We start from the raw sequence: 13,451 nt of genomic DNA, 5'->3' as shown, positions 1-13,451 counted from the left end.
CTCGCCCATGTTTATGTGGCTGAAGGAACAGGTCTGCTCCCCAGGACGCCGGCACTGGAGTCTGTGCTCCCAAGCACTTCCCCATTTTGCTTCTCCAGGAATTGTTTTCGGTTTCCCCTGCTAGACATCCAGCTTGCTGAAGACACGGGTGAGATCCTGTTTACTGCTGCATTCCCAGGCTCTTACAGAGTACATGGTGAGTGCTCAACAAATACCTCTGACTGGGTGGAGGAATTACGGGAGCTTTTCAGCCTGACCGTGTACGTTCTCTGAGCTCTTGGACCTTAAACGTTAAGTCAAGGGGAGATGGTTGAGCACATGAAGACTAGAGGTGAATTGTCAGGATCCAAGATCCTGCTCTGCCCTTCCTTGACAGCAGTGCGACATCGGGTTCTCAATCTCAGTTTCCTCACCTGTTGTACAAGATAAAAGGTACTTACCTCATCTATTGTCCTAAGGATAAACCATGCAACAAATACAATATATCAAAGGGTGTACTCAATAAATATGCACTATTAAAGATAACCATGCAAAACAGCCATTTCTTTGGATTCAGAACATGGAAAAGAGACTCATCACCATCCCCAATTAGAAATGAAGGCAGAATACGTCAATATTTCATAAGATGGTAAAAGCTGCTCTTCCAACCTGTCACCTCCCAGCCTTTGGAGCCCCTGGGGTGCCTGGCTTTTGTGAACCGTGACTGACTTCCCAGGAAGGGCGCTGTTCTGGAAGGAGGACCCAAAGGGTTACTGGAGCTCGTGCGTGTGGGCAGCTGTGCCTGGGCCTCCCTCCCTCACTGCCTAGCCACGCGTGTGCACTTCCTGTGTGGCCCAAGTTGCTTGTAGGAAATGCACTTCAGAAAATCACCTGTGAGCTCAGAAAGGGGCGGCCAATGTTCTCAGTCGACCAGCTGGAAGTGGTTTTTGTAGAATAACTAAAGTGAATGGCAAGATACTTATTGCTCAGGCTTTAAAAATGATGTTTAAAAGTCTGATCCCCAAATCAAACTGAAGTCACTTGTTTTATGAGTGTTTCCAACCACTGCAACCCATCACCAAGGGCGGCTGGTGCTGGTGACAACCCTGCTGTTTTGCTCCAGCTAATGCCTCAGGAATCTGGTGGGGTCAGGGAAAGTGGAACCAGCCCAGAGCAGCACCCCAGGCATAGAGGGAACAGCAGTGTTGAGTCTGATGGAAGTGTAGTGAAAAGACTCTCCCATACCTGAGTACTGGTCCTTCTCTGGATAAGTAGCGTTGGACTTTACGTTTCTGCCCAAGGAGACAGCCCATCAGAAATTCCTTCCATCCATCCCAGACATCCAAACGAAGTGTTGTGCCTGTGGACAGAGAGAGGCAGTTTACAGTTTGAGTCTGTCATTGTGGTTTGGCAATCCACACAACTTCTAATGATAGCATTCCTCAAGCAGAGGCACCAGCATATGCACGATGGAAAGTGACCTTGGTACAAGGCACCAGGGTGGTATTTTTAGCTTAGGCCTTTGGGCTAGGAAGAGCCATTTAGCTCGAGTGCACTTCTGCCTCCTCATCTCTGTAGTCAGGGCCTATACTGTCCGGCAGCCCTCTTAAAGCAGTCCGAGGACGTGGCTTCAGTGCTGAGCTAGAGCTTGCTACGTAACCTGAAGCTGGTTGTTTTGCAAGAGGAAACTAAACAAACCAGCAGGGCAAGTGGCTCTGTTGGGCCCTGAGGTAAGAGCAGTTGCTGGAGCTGGAGCTGGAGCTCCCAGGCCAGCCCTTCCTGTCCTGTGCACGCATGAGCACAGAAGAAGTCCCCAGCTGCTGGAGAAGCACCACTGCCTCCCCGGAGTCCGGGGCCACACCTGCGTTCCTCAGACTGGCACTCCCCGGCAGTCTGGGCCCTCTGAGCGCTCCGACGGCTTGTCAGGAGTGAGCTTTTCTCATTGATGGTCGGCTACACCCCACAGAAGCTGGATTACAGTGTTGGGAGAGCAGTTGTAATCTGTCCATCAGTGGCAAATGCCAGTCTGCTAAAGACAACTTTTCACCCTGAATCCTGGCATCCCAGTGTTAAAAAGATGGTTTTTAAATAACTGGTAACATTTTAGAATGAGTTTGCATAAAGCAATGTTCAGAATAGTATAAATTATATGCTACCATTTGCATTAAAAGGGGGGAAAGAATATGTATTGGAATTTATTTCTATGTATGCTTGAAATATACTTTGAAAGAAAAACAGATAAAGTGCTCTGGATTTTGCTCTTCCAACATGAGGATATTACTGTTAGATATGGAAAATGAAAAACCCCAAGATAGTGGGCCTGGGAAAGGGGAGTGAAAAAGAAAGCCATCGATAGCTTTCGACTCTTTCCAGATGGATCCTTCTCAGCTCTGCCACGGCGGGGAGAAGGCGTCCCATCAAACCTAGAATGAGAGTCCAGGATAACTCCTCTCCAGGTGCTGACCACCGGCCCCAACCCCAAAACCTAGATTCCTGAGTGCCCAAACTGACCACCCACTTAACCCCTCTCGGTGAGGCCATGTAAGCCCAGAATCCTCCTTTGGCCAGTGGCTCGTTTTCCCCTGAGAGGCGCCACCCCATTCCTGCCTGAAGCTTCGTTCCTAAATTAAAGAGCTGAGCTGATCCCTGAAGTCTGCAGCCAGCCCGTCCTTTTGTGCTAACAATTAACAAATCCTGCTTCAGGAATGAGTCTTGGCAGGACTTTGAGACTTTCTTATTTCTTAGTCTACAGACAGGAGAGCAAAGCGTTGATAATTTACATCCAGCTGTTCTGACAGAGGATTCAGTTTAGAAACACCCTCTGCTGGTTGTGCCTCCATCAGAAATGCTTCTGGTCCTTGGCCTTCCCTCAGGACAGTGGCCTGCAGAGGCCAGGAGACGAGACCTAGCACTCCCCGACTTTCTGTACTTCTGACATTTTAAAGCCATGGAACTCTATCAACTATTCTAAAATACATAAGCAAATGAAATCAACATATTGCATTTAAAAATCCCGATTTCCATTTTCTTTTGAAGAGGTGCACTGTCTGGCGGGGCCAGGGCTGAGGGGCAGCGCCCATGTACCCTGCAGGCCTACCGAGATCCGTCTGGTAGCTGCTGAGTGCGTTGCAGTCATACATCTCCAGCCCCGCGGGGGTCCGCAGGCAGTAGATGCCCACAGGGAGGCCACAGCTCAGCGTTACCAGCGTCCTCAGGTCAGACACCTTCTTACAGAGAAGGAAAGCGCTCTCCATTATGGGCATCGTCTCCTTTGTCACAGCGTTGAACACACACAGTGTGGGCTTGTCTTCCTCCTGCAGGGAGAGGAAGGAGGGAAGCCAGGGCGGGAGGTTGGCAGCAGCGACAAGACCATGGGAGGGCCCCAGGCCCCAGCTCTCCACACCCTGGAGCGGGGCCAGGGCCAGCTTCGCAGCCTGACCTCAGGTCCCGTTCTGGCTCCTCCGTGCCCACGTTAGCCAGGGCTCCCAGTGTCCATCCTGGGTCCCAGACCCAGGCCCCCAGGACAGCACAACTCAGGCAGGCCCATAGACCCAGGCCCCCAGGACAGCCACAACTCAGGTGGACCCCAGACCCAGGCCCCCAGGACAGCCACAACTCAGGTGGACTCATAGACCCAGGCCCCAAGGACAGCCACAACTCAGGTGGACCCCAGACCCAGGCCCCCAGGACAGCCACAACTCAGGTGGACTCATAGGCCCAGGCCCCCAGGACAGCCAACTCAGGTGGACCCCAGACCCAGGCCCCCAGGACAGCCACAACTCAGGTGGACCCATAGACCCAGGCCCCCAGGACAGCCAACTTGGGTGGACCCCAGACCCAGGCCCCCAGGACAGCCACAGCTCAGGTGGACCCATAGACCCAGGCCCCCAGGACAACCAACTTGGGTGGACCCCAGACCCAGGCCCCAAGGACAGACACAACTCAGGTGGACCCCAGACCCAGGCCCCAAGGACAGACACAACTTAGGTGGACCCCACACCCAGGCCGCAAGGACAGCCACAACTCAGGTGGACCCATAGACCCAGGCCCCAAGGACAGCCACAACTCAGGTGGACCCCAGACCCAGGCCCCCAGGACAGCCACAACTCAGGTGGACTCATAGACCCAGGCCCCAAGGACAGCCACAACTCAGGTGGACCCCAGACCCAGGCCCCCAGGACAGCCACAACTCAGGTGGACTCATAGGCCCAGGCCCCCAGGACAGCCACAACTCAGGTGGACCCCAGACCCAGGCCGCGAGGGCAGCAACCACGTGTATTTATTTTTACGTTTTAAAAGGGAAATACTATTGCTGCATTCTTGATAATTACCATTCTGACTAGAGTGAGATGAAATCTTAGAGTGGTTTTGATTTGCATTTCTTTAATTGCTAGAGGTGTTGACCATTGTTTCATGTGTTTTGACTGATTATATTTCTTCTTCTGTGAAGGGTCCATTCAGTGCCTTAGCCCATTTGTTGACTGGGTTATTTGTTTTGGTGATAAGTTTTTTGATTTCTTTATATATCCTGCAGATTATTGCTTTATCTGAGGTGCGTGTGGTAAGACTTTCTCCCAATCTGTAGGCTCTGTCTTCATATTATTGATTGTCTTTTTTGCAGAAAAGCTTTTTAGTTTGAATCCATCCCATTTATTGATTCTTGATTTAACTTCTTGTGCTTTAGGGATCTTGTTAAGGAAGTCGGGACCTAGGCCAACATGGTGAAGATTTGGGCCTATTTTTTCTTCCAGTAGGCACAGAGTCTCTGTTCTAGTGCCTAAGTATTTGGTGAGGATGTGGGGAAAAAGGTGCACTCACACATTGCTGGTGGGAATGCAAACTGGTGCAACCATTATGGAAAGCAGTATGGAGATTCCTTATAAAACCTGGAATTTGACCCAGTTATCCCACTTCTCAGTTTATACCCAAAGGACTTAAAATCAGCAAACTACAGTGACACAGTCACATCAATGTTTTTGGCAGCTCAACTCACAACAGCTGAACTATGGAACCAACCTAGTGTCCTTCAACAGATGAATGTGTAAAGAAAATGTGATATTACTCAGCTCTAAAAATGAATGAAATTATGGCATTTTCTGGTAAATGGATGGAGTTAGAGAATATCATGCTAAGTGAAATAAGCCAAACCCCCAAAATCAAAGGCTGGATGTTTTCTCTGATATGAGGATTCTAATTCACAATAAGGGGGTTGGTGCTAGGGAAGAAGAGAGTTACTTTATATTAAGAGAGGGGAGTGAAGGAAGGGGAAGGGGTCTGGGGGAAGGAATGATAGTAGAGTGAAACAGACATTATTACCAGAATGACTGATGTGATCCTACTGTATGTACAATCAGAAAAATGAGAAATTATACTCTATGTATGATTTATCAAAGTGCATAAATGCATCCTACTGTCATGTACAACTAATTAGAACAAATTTTTAAAATTAATTTTAAAAAAGAGAAATACTAAATGTTATGGGCACAACTTAAGAACAGACTGATCACCACTGAGAAGTTCAAATTTGAGAGTCTTTATTAAGCTGGCCAGCTGACTGTCTCACATAATGCCCCAAAAAATGGCTATTGGGAGAACAGCCCCGACCACAGGGTTGTAGGGGTTCTTATACCAAAAATCACATTAATCTAAGTGTCTGTTGCTATGATTCGAAATTACCCATTAACATCATGAGATCATCGACAGAGGGGGAAGTGGGTCAAAAGGACCCCTACCTAGGTACAAACTAAAGAATGGTTACTAACATCCACACAATCACTGTTCACATGGTACATTGTTTAGGAGCAATAGAATCAAAAGAGAGCAGTTTTTCTCTACATAGGAATTGTTATTCTGTATTGCTAAACATGTCACGCTAAGCAACTGATGATGGGCACAGAGGCGGGGTGTTCCCATGGGAGAAGCTTATTTCCTACATAACATGGAGTCTCAGAGCAAAATGGAGTCTGTTTAGTCATTTCCCTTAGAGTCTGGCCTGTGACATTCTCATGGAGCCAGATCTGTCCGCCTGTTACACTAAATACAGTAGTTTTTTTAAGTGTCCTTTGTTCCTTTTATTTTACAACCCAAATAGGAAGCCCATGGAGCTGACATCTGAAGTGGAGTTGCTGTGGAAGCTGGAGAAAGCCCTGGTCCTCTGGCAACGGCTGGGTCAGGCCCGACCTGCCCGAGCACAGGCCTGGGGAGGAGGGAAGACCTCTGCATTTCCACTTTGTAGCACAAGTGAAACTGGCCTCACTTCCTCTTCAGCAGACTCAGGACAGGAGCGATTCCGCAGCGGCCTGCTGCGCGGGGTGCTGCCCCTGAGGCCCAGGAAGGGTCCTCCTGGAAACTGGCCGCTGGGCTCCTCCCGGCAAGCCAGCCGGCCGCTGGGTCCTGGCCCTCCCTGCTTCCTCGCCCTCCTCCTTCCACCGAGGCTCCCCTCTGGCCCCTCCAGGGCCCACTCCCGCCACACGGACCAGACGTCGTTCCATCCCCTTGCATGATATGACCGACAGGCGATCTCTGAAGAAGTTTGAGGAGTGGTTGCCGCTGAGTCTGCAATGCTCGATCCCGCGCGTTCAGGGGCTGGAGCGCTGAGGGGCTCCGCCCTTGGGGCCTCACCCCCGCCCGCCAGGCAAGCCAAGCTGCTGGGTCACGTCCTGATGGCTTCACACTAAACTGCCCACACACGCTAAGAGAACTCGATTCACCCTCCCCTTCACCAGGCTCATGCTTTCCTGTGACTCCATAAGGCCAGTTCCTGCCTGAGCTGATCCCTGTAATATGTACGGGTGGCCAGGAGTTCCTGCAAAGCTGAATGAAAAGATGCTGATGGGAAAGAAAAATTACATTTATGTAATCACTGTCCCTTTTGGTGGTGCCGAGGAGTGAACTAGGGCTCACACATGCTCGGCAGGCGCTCGACCACTGAGCTGCATCCCAAGCCCTTCCCTCATTTCTTTAGAGAGTCCTCGATTTCTCTTTATGCCTCTGTCTGGGTACTGATTTATACTTAGAATGAAAAGCAAATGAATAGAATAACATGCAAACAAAATCGTAGAGGCCTGAGTCACTGTCAAGTTACCTCACTACCACAGGAGGCCAGATACACGTGGCAGAGAAGCTTCTCAGAAGACGAAGAACCACATACGCATACTGCAAAGCTGAGCGTCTCTGACCCACAGGGACCAGCAGCCGACTGTGGGGCAGCACTATGGGAGCGCTGCAGATGTCTGGCAACCTCAGGTGAACATGGAAAGTGCGAGGAATCAGAGGTGGCGATCATTAAGGAAGCCAGGTGCCAGGTCTCAGCACCTGCAGGGAGTCTGCTCTTTCTGGGGATAGGTGTCTAGGGACCTTCGGCTACACAGATAAATAAAAAATGCCCAGTGACATCCCAGGCCCATTTCACTCATAATGTATCTGGAGCATTGCATTATTTAAACTCTACATATCTTCCCTTTTGAAAACTTTGCTTTTTTATTTATAGTTTTTTAAAATCAGTGCATCATGGATATACATGAAGGTGAGATTCACTGTGGTATGTTCATATATGTAACGGGAAAGTCTGATCAGGTCCAGGCCACTGTCCCCTCCACCACTCCCTTCCTCTGCTCTCCACTGACCTCCTGCTTCCTCCTTCCTCCCTGCCTTCCTTCCTTCCTTCCTCCCTCCCTCCCTTCCTTTCCTATTGGTACTAGGGCTTGAATCCAGGTTGCTTAACCACTGAGCCACAACCCCAGCCCTTTTTATTTTTTACTTTGAGACGAGCTCGCACTAAGTTGCTGAGGACCTGGCTAAGTTGCTAAGGCTACCCTTGATCTTGCAATCCTCCTGCCTCAGCTTCCCAGGTTGCTGGAATTACAGGCGTGCATCACCATGCCTGGCTCTCTTCTGTTTTCAAGGGATCCCGTCACACCATGCACACACTTTTTCTTTTTTCTTCCTTATTTTGCTCTAGTCTCTACATATGAGACAAAACATTCCACCCTTGACTTTCTAGTTCTTATTTCACTTAGCATGACGTTCTCCAGTTCATCCATTTTCCAGCAAACACCATAATTTCATTCTTCTTTACAACTTTGCTTTTGTGGGAAAACCCAGTTTGAATCTGAACGAGGCCCACTGGTTGGGCACTTCCGCACTGGTCGTACATAAAGGGCGTCAGGGGTTAGCCACTGGCTAACTCACCACAGGAGGCGGCATCTCTCCCTCTCCAAGGACACTGAGTTGGTCTCCGGTCAGGTCTGCCCACAGGAGTCAGAAGTCAGTGGATAAACAATGCCACAGACAGATCACTGCGGTGCATGCATGAAATCGGGTCTTTCCCCCACACCAACCGAGACATCAAGGAGACGCACACGAGATGTCTTTCCAATACCCGAAACAGGATGGGCGTTCTTCCACACTTCAAAACACAAAGCAGTCTCACTGCAAATACAGACCCGTGCATGGACAATGAAATAGGAACAGTTTTAGAGAAACTGACTGAAAGGAAACAGAAGTTGAGTCAAGTGTCGAACACTACTGCAAATTTGTGTCAAGTTCTCCTTTTTTATTGTTTACTGTTTTGGAGTTGAAGCATCAAAAAAGCAGAAACTTGCCCCAACTATTCCAGAGTGAACCAAAAGGGGAAATAATGTTTGTTTTGTTGAACTGAATGAGTTAAGAGTTAGATGTCTTCATAAACCCCTGGAAGTCAGCCTGGACAGGAGGGGGCCCTGAATTGAAATTGAAATCCCTTTCCTTTCCACATTCTTTCTGAGCCTCTTGTTATGGCTTCTTTTAGAAAAGAGAACCATTGAGCTGTGGGTAAAGAGCTGGTAAAGAGCTGGTAAAGAGTGGTAAAGAGCTTGCCTAGCATGCTCCAGGCCCTGGGTTCCGTCTCCAGCAAGCTCCCTACCCCAAAAGAAAAAGCTGCTTATTGGAAATGTGTTTTCATTGATAAATTGTACATTTTGAAGAATCACATTTATACATGCTTTTGTGTATAAAAATGAATTCAAAATAGAAAACTCTATGTTTCTCTTGGACTTTGGTGTTTATATATTCACAGTGCCTTTTGGTCAATCAATTTGCCACCCATCAAGATAATACAAAACGTTTCCAACTTGTCTGGCAGACATCTATCTACTCCATGGTTACCACAGAGTTAACTCGTCTCTTTCCACAAAGACAGCTTCTCACAACATTCCAGGATTATCAGAAGGGGTTAACTACATTTTGACCTCAGCACTTGGTTGGTGGAAATCTGGTTATAGAAGGAGGCCAGGGAAACCAGAGGAGTCTTAAGGAGACTTAGAGTGTTTTAGGGAGGCCGAGCTCACTTCCGCTCTGCAGGATGCAGATGGTCGCCCCTTTACAGCAGGTGCTCCCAGCAAGGCCTGCCCACTGCCCCTTGGACCTAAGAGCCAGGAAGGCCGGGAGCAGCAGACATGGGCAGTGTCCTGGCCACGGTGGCTCTGAAGCCTTGCTGTAACCACAGAAAGGCACTACCTGACTCGGACGTATTCAATAGTGACGCAGTATCCTGGCTTGAAAAGTGGCCCTGGGTTTCTGAGCGGCCCACACAGTGAGAGCTGGTAAGGCTGCTTTCTGTGAGGCTTGGGGTATTTTGGATATCGTAAGCCCATTTTCAACTATTATCCCAGACATATGGTAAAAGTGGACTTTTGGGATAGGCCTGTTTGTCATTTAACCTAAACAGGAGCTACGATGCAAACCAACATTTAGGTAATTCTCCTCCTTCAGATTAAAGATAGTATTTTCCTTTTAAAATCAGCGATAGCAGTTCTTAAATGTGATTCTGCGGAGAGACCGAGGTGTAGCTCAGTAAGCTCTCCAAGGGGCTCCAGTGTTCTCATGAAGCCCTGTACGGTGACACCCACTGCTCAGGAGTCCAGGACAAGGTCAGAGTTCAGTGTGAGGCTCGCATCCGGAGACAGGTGACGCCTGATTGGCAGAACCTTCGTTTTTGTAAGTAAAACCAGGAACACAGGTTGCCCCCAGGGAAGGAAAGGGGGGCAGAGGTGGGAGACTTTTTACTGAGGATCTTTTTGTACCTTTTGAACTGAGAACCATGTAATGTCCTATCTAGTCAGAAATAAAAGTTGTCTTAAATAATCAAGATAAAGCCAGCCATCAGTTAAGTAAAGCACCCTAGGCACACTCCTAACACTGTCTGCATCCCTGAGCGGCCAGCGGGCTTGCAGCTCAGCGGTTGCAGTTGGGCTCGGGCCTGTCCCTCCAAGCCACAGCAGTCAGAACACCTGGGCCTGGCATCACACAGGGCTGGGATGTTGTAGAGCGGAGTACGGAGCTATGTTTAAAGACATAAAGAGAAGGCACTTAAGAAATGACATAGAATGTGGTCTGTTTGAAAAGTATTATGCTACCATTATCTGAATATCAGAGGGAGAAAAATTGGTTAAAAAAGTCATGGTTATTTTAATTTTTAAATAAATATTCTTTGAGAATAGAAAAATAAAACATGGTGATGCTCATAAAACATATAAATATGGTCTTTTTGTAACAGTGTTTCACTTTGTGCTTTGGCTATACCCCTTGTAGCTCTAAAACTGACATGGTGTTTTCTTTTACCTGTCTTCTCCTCCCAATCTTCTCTTCTCCCTAATCTCAGGAAAAGGAATTTCTCTGAATCACCTCTTTAAAAGCCCCATTCCCCATGATGGGAAGAATCAGACTCTGGGACAGGAGTCCCCTGTGTTTCTGCTTTGCTAGCAAAGCAATAAACCTTTTTCCTTTTCCTCAAAACCTTGTCTTTGTTGTCAGATTGGCACTGGGGATGAGAACTGAGCTTTTAGCAACACTCATTATATGAAAAGAATCATGTGATCCACATTATTTTGTGACTTGTCTTCACTCCTTAAAGTTGGAGAATATTCCTTTTAAATACTCATTTAGTGACTCACCAAAGCATATTTGGAGTTAACTCTACCATGAAAAACTTTTTAATGTAAATATGAGAAATTATTGCCCTGTTTGGTGGAGAATGAGTACTTTACTAAGCTCCTGGAGATTCATATCTTCACATAGGGTAAAGAAAGAGTATAGAGTAATACTTCTACCCTAGAGCAGCCCTCTTAAATTTTTTGGATCACCTGTCCCTTTAAAAAGTGTTGTAAGTTATGGATAATGACCAAAATATCTAGGCACATAATTGTGTATATATTGATAATTTTAGGTTCTACAAAATTCTTAAGGTCTCATGGGAGCCAAGTCTACCTCCCAACTTTGGCTAGATTCGATGTGGGACTGCCCATTCTTACTGATACTGCAAATTTCCTCTTCATCCTCTGCCCCTAATCATCAGGGCCGATCTGAGAGACCTGATTCTCTTCCTACTCCAGTATTCCAGTTCTGCCCCTTGGCCTTGTTCTGATTCAGGTTTGTGGTGAGCTCCATGCTTACAGGCAGCAAAGGAGGTTGGGGCAGGGGACAGACAAGGGTGGCTGCCCAGGCTCTGGTCACTGCCCCTGTGGCACAAAGCCTGCATAGGGCCAGCCATCCCCATGGAAGAGAAAAGCAAGGAAAGAACACCTCTTTCTAAGTCATGAAGTTACTCTTGCAGGGCATCCACAACTTAATTCTCAGTGAGACAGACATCTTGCAGAAATGTTATTCTGCTCGTGGTACCTTAACGAAGCATTTGAGAGTCGAACAGGAAGATATTCCAACATCAGCAAGACTCCAGCTGTTCCTTAGAGCAGCTCCTGCGTACATGAGTTCCAGGTACCGCCGGCCTTGTTTGTCTTCAGAGAGAGGAATGTGGAAATAGTCCTTCAAGATAACAGCATATTATGAGAACAGCACATCTCTATATTACTAGACCAGGAATGTAATCCCTCCCTTCTTCCCTCTCGCTGGACCTCCCCTCTCAAAACATTTCCCCACTGAGCAATATAATTATTTGGGGACAAAGGGAAGAAGTATTAGGGTTTTTAACTTGGAGTCTCTAGACCTCCCAAGAAGTTTACAAACAGCATTTAGGTGGGAAAAAACTACGTCCGCATTTTCGTGAACGCTACATGAAATTAAAATTCCCTTCAATTATGCTTGACAGCAACAAACTACAGTAGCACTAATCAGCTATACCTTTGTCACCAATAGAAATCACAGGTAAGGAGCTGGGGACATAGTGGCAGAGTGTTTGCCCAGCATGCGCGAGGTCCCTGGTTCCAAGCCCAGCACCAAAAAAAAAGAAAAGGAAGAGGGAGAGATAGAGAGCCGCAGGAGCTCCATCTCCGCCGCGGCTCTGCTGCTGCAGACTTCAGAGGCGGCCGCGCTGGCAACACCGGGAGGGCAGCGGTGGCCCGGCACTGCTGGAACCTGCCAGTGGATCAGGCAGGCTCCACACCGCATGCCACTACGTCACAGACTTGGTTTTATCACTTGAAAATCGTGCTTCAGTACAACGGGCTTCCTTTCTGACCATATGCATTTTGTCTTACGTACTTACGGACATCTGAGAAAGAGCTTGCAGGCTTCACCCAACTTCCAAAGGAATCCACAACACAAAGGTGAAGATCCTGGGTTAGAAAGCCCTGATCGTGGAGACCCAGCACATATCACAGAGCTCTCGGCTCAACAAATGCCCCGCAGAGACTGGGAATGACCATCTCCAAGTCAAATATTTGATGGTCAGGAACTGAATGTCTTAATTTTTTACTTTAATGTAAACATTTATAAGGAATTTGTAAGGAAGTACTACCTCCACATTTTTTCTCATTCTGGCGCTGTGATCGGAGGTGAGATAGCCTCTATGAGCTCGGTTTACTCTGAATGCAAAGGAAGTCACAGGCCCGAGTTAGCTAAAGTCCTTTGCTTCCAGAACCCTTTGGATCTTTTTATTTGCTTGCTGACCAAACAAAACATCTGTCAGAGACTGGCACCTTCCACTTTCACAGACTAAAGGTAGTGTTGTGTTCTGTCCTTCTATGAAGAATTGTTATCAGATCTTGTGGCCCGTGAACAACCCACAAATTCCCTAAAGAGAAGTGAGACTCTTTTTTCCTGAGAATTTACTGACTCAGTTTGCTTCCTTGTCTAACAGGTTCAAAATTACCATATTCTTAAAACTCTATCTTACAAATAGTGAGATTCCCAAATAGTTTTAGCCCCTTATTTACTGAAAATATGCCAAATAGTATCTCTATCTCTGTACATTTTAACTGCACTGCACAGTTATAATTAATGTACATGTTAGTGGCTTGAGGACAAAGTACACACCTTTACCAACAGCTTGACAGCTTCCACCGTTTCATCTGCTGAAACATCAAAAGGTTCAAAAGATCCTTCAAAAGCTATGAAAATCCTCATCGTGCAATTACCTTAAAAAAAAAAATCCCACCTGTTTTCAAAGATCCTGCTGAATAGTTGGGAAAATTCCAACTCACAGTCAAGGACAACGCTGATGTTTGTCCCCGTCAAAGGGGGGCTGGGAGGATGCAGAG

General features: G+C 47.5%; 1 protein-coding gene across 5 annotated transcripts in view; it reads right to left on the bottom strand.

Moving 5' to 3' along the window:
• ANKUB1 (ankyrin repeat and ubiquitin domain containing 1) overlaps nucleotides 1-13,451 on the bottom strand; it is a gene marked incomplete at its 3' end in the record, with an annotated part of 26,281 nt that extends 12,830 nt beyond the window's left edge. For 4 of the 5 annotated variants that reach the window (XM_079100910.1, XM_079100911.1, XM_079100913.1 and 1 more), the window contains exons 1-4: nucleotides 13,228-13,451; nucleotides 11,635-11,778; nucleotides 3,077-3,293; nucleotides 1,225-1,339 (exon numbers count right to left, since the gene is read on the bottom strand). In XM_079100910.1, the coding sequence (XP_078957036.1) occupies nucleotides 1,225-1,339; nucleotides 3,077-3,293; nucleotides 11,635-11,778; nucleotides 13,228-13,317 (566 nt within the window). In that variant the 5' untranslated portion in view covers nucleotides 13,318-13,451. Of the gene's footprint in view, nucleotides 1-1,020; nucleotides 1,340-3,076; nucleotides 3,294-11,634; nucleotides 11,779-13,227 lie in introns of all 5 variants that reach the window. The other variant, XR_013757325.1, reaches the window with a different exon arrangement.

Source organism: Sciurus vulgaris (genome assembly GCF_902686455.1).
Source record: "Sciurus vulgaris genome assembly, chromosome: 10".
NCBI classification, from domain to species: domain Eukaryota; kingdom Metazoa; phylum Chordata; class Mammalia; order Rodentia; family Sciuridae; genus Sciurus; species Sciurus vulgaris.
The sequence above is the reverse complement of the archived record's forward strand: the minus strand, read 5'-3'. Positions and strand labels throughout refer to the sequence as shown.